Below are 2500 nucleotides of genomic sequence, written 5' to 3'. Positions count from 1 at the left end.
TTCGTTATCATTTTGATGCATGCGTTGCTATTTCTATCCTATTTCAGGTGATTCGATTTAATTTCGATACCACACCTATGTCAGTTTGTTCTAGAACATCGAACTGGCTACGCGGTAGGAAGTTCTAAATTCTAAGTTGGTTTGAAGTTTTTGGGGAGCCTTGGCGGTCGATGCGTTTGACCTTTTGTTTCTCTAACACCACACAGTGTTATCTCGATGTCATCTCAGTAACAGTTCGACCCATGCACTTCTATTGCGACAGGGCTCGTTTACACCGAAGTAACATCGAAGTAAAAACGTATAGACGTTGGTGAGGAGCGGGGTTCACCGATCTGGAAGGTAGAAACACATCGAACGCAGCCATTTTCAATTTTTGCAACCCGTACTGTCACCGAACTAGAACTGCGTTGGTGTGAGTGATTTTTAGATATCTTTGGGGAATGAAAAGTGTCATCAGAAATAGGTGTCTATGAATGGATGCAAAGAGAAGGTTATGTATATGAAAGGGTGATTGTACCTACGACACTGTATGGGGTAAAGACTTGGAATTTAAAATGGGCAGAAAGGAGGAAATGAAATGTGTTTGAGACGATGTGCTGAAGAATTATGGTGAGGGTTACGAGGATGAACTGAGTGAGGAATGAGTGGGTGAGGAGGAGAGTGGAATGGAAATTGGACCTGGAAGATAGGGTTAAGAAAAGAATTCTGGAATGTTTTGAGCATGAAAAGAATTCTGGAATGTTTTGAGCATGAAAGCCAAAGGAAGATGAATTGAACTTGAGGGGGAAACTGAGAATGCGATGGGCCTCGAATAAAAGTAAATGTCTGTTGACCAGGGAAAGGAGAGGGAAAGGGATAGATGTAGGTAGAAAATGGTTGTGGAAGGACCATAAATTGACACGGACCGAAGTGACTTCTCATCATCTCTATTTACCAATACCAGTGTATCCAAAAGTGTTCTCCAACGGGACATATCCTGTTCACTACAGTTTATTAACTTAGAATGTCTCTGGTCACAGTGATACTTATAGCATGGTAATATGCTTTCGCTGCCAATGTGTTAATCCGGAATCCTTTATAGAAATATCATTCTTTTTGACAGACAAGATTTGAATCACCCGTGTTGGCTGACGACGTAGCCATTGCTGACTTCACCATGTTCTGTTGTGAGCTGTAAACAATACACGGCAGGAAAATTTGTGGCTAACAACAAAACGAAAAAATTTTGAAAACAAAAAACAACAACTAGGAGACAGAGACTACTTTTCCATCGAATAACAAAATTGATTATAGAAATTCAAATAAAATATAATTAAGGTATATGCTCTGACAATAGGAAGGAAAACGTTAATAGATAACATCTTGAATAATAGAACAATGATAAGTGAAATACTATTGTAAACTGGTTATTGTTTTAATAAAATCAATCCATGAAACTTTTTTTTTTTTTGCCTGACCATTACATGAAAGATGGAAATATTTCTCATGAAAGTGTGTTTTACTACAACAGCGTTGAAAATATTCTAGCACTGTATTCTATATAAAGAACGTAATCATATTTTTATCGTGTAGATTACAATAGATCATAATAAAGATTATATTGAAAAGAGGCCTATTGTTCCCTCACGAAGCTGGATGAAAAATGATATGGCAACGCGTAATTATTCAAATTAAAACTTTGAACTTAATTACATGAGATGGCCTCTACAGAATTTTTCTTCCATTTAATAACTGCTCCTTTACAAAACTGTTTCCACCTCATTTTTTGTTTAGACTACGTCATGGTGATTAACCATTGTTTGATATGTAATATAAGAATATTTTCAACTCTTTTATAGTTTGCTTTTGAAATTCTGAGAGGTTGTATGAAGTCTGTGATTTTAGATAGAAAAGATTATCACAAGTAATTTTTATGTTTTCTCTGATATTTGTTATCATTATAGTAGCTTCTTGGTGCACCTTAAATAACTGACGTTTTCACCACGGCTGGGCGGAATTCGGGGGCAAGATATTGGTTTTGGTCGAGTCTGAAAGTTTGTTAGCAACATTATGATAAAATGACTAAATCAATTGACATCGGTTTCACAGAAAAGGTAAGTAATGGTTTCTAGACATCCCTATCAAGCTATGGGGAGTAGATGGATAAAATTGTTCAAATGGATTGAAAAAAATGGTAGACATTTTTCAAACTAAAATCAAAATTTTCTTATCATATTTCTCAGTTGTCATCCTATTTAATACAAAAGTAAAAATACAGATTCACCTTAAATTGATCTCAAAGGTCAAACTTAATATAAAAAATAGCTGAAGAACTTTAGCCTGAAAATCACTGCAGGCAAGTTTTTTTTAATGTATTCAGCTCACACAAAAGTAGCATATGGGCTTACACGTGTAAAAACGTTTGACCTTGATTAACCTCAAAATGTCAAACTTTGTCTAGTTTTTGGACAGCTAACTAGGAAAGTGTCATGGGTCAACAGACGATAGTAGAAAGATATCA

At 35.7% G+C, this 2500-nt stretch overlaps 2 protein-coding genes across 2 annotated transcripts in view; one reads left to right on the top strand and one right to left on the bottom strand.

Moving 5' to 3' along the window:
* The window catches only part of LOC143027571 (vitelline membrane outer layer protein 1-like), a 26279-nt gene extending 24843 nt beyond the window's left edge, over positions 1–1436 (top strand). Inside the window, exon 6 of the mRNA XM_076188883.1 lies at positions 1103–1436. Within this exon, the coding sequence (XP_076044998.1) occupies positions 1103–1177 (75 nt within the window). The 3' untranslated portion in view covers positions 1178–1436. The remainder of the gene's footprint in view (positions 1–1102) is intronic.
* The window catches only part of LOC143027572 (uncharacterized), a 517585-nt gene extending 515983 nt beyond the window's left edge, over positions 1–1602 (bottom strand). Inside the window, exon 1 of the mRNA XM_076188884.1 lies at positions 1564–1602. Coding sequence (XP_076044999.1) covers positions 1564–1587 — 24 coding nt within the window. The 5' untranslated portion in view covers positions 1588–1602. The remainder of the gene's footprint in view (positions 1–1563) is intronic.
* Between the last annotated feature and the right edge of the window lie 898 nt (positions 1603–2500).

Source organism: Oratosquilla oratoria, chromosome 8, assembly GCF_046742065.1.
Source record: "Oratosquilla oratoria isolate Oo_2021 chromosome 8, ASM4674206v1, whole genome shotgun sequence".
Taxonomy (NCBI): Eukaryota; Metazoa; Arthropoda; class Malacostraca; order Stomatopoda; family Squillidae; genus Oratosquilla; species Oratosquilla oratoria.
The sequence above is the reverse complement of the archived record's forward strand: the minus strand, read 5'-3'. Positions and strand labels throughout refer to the sequence as shown.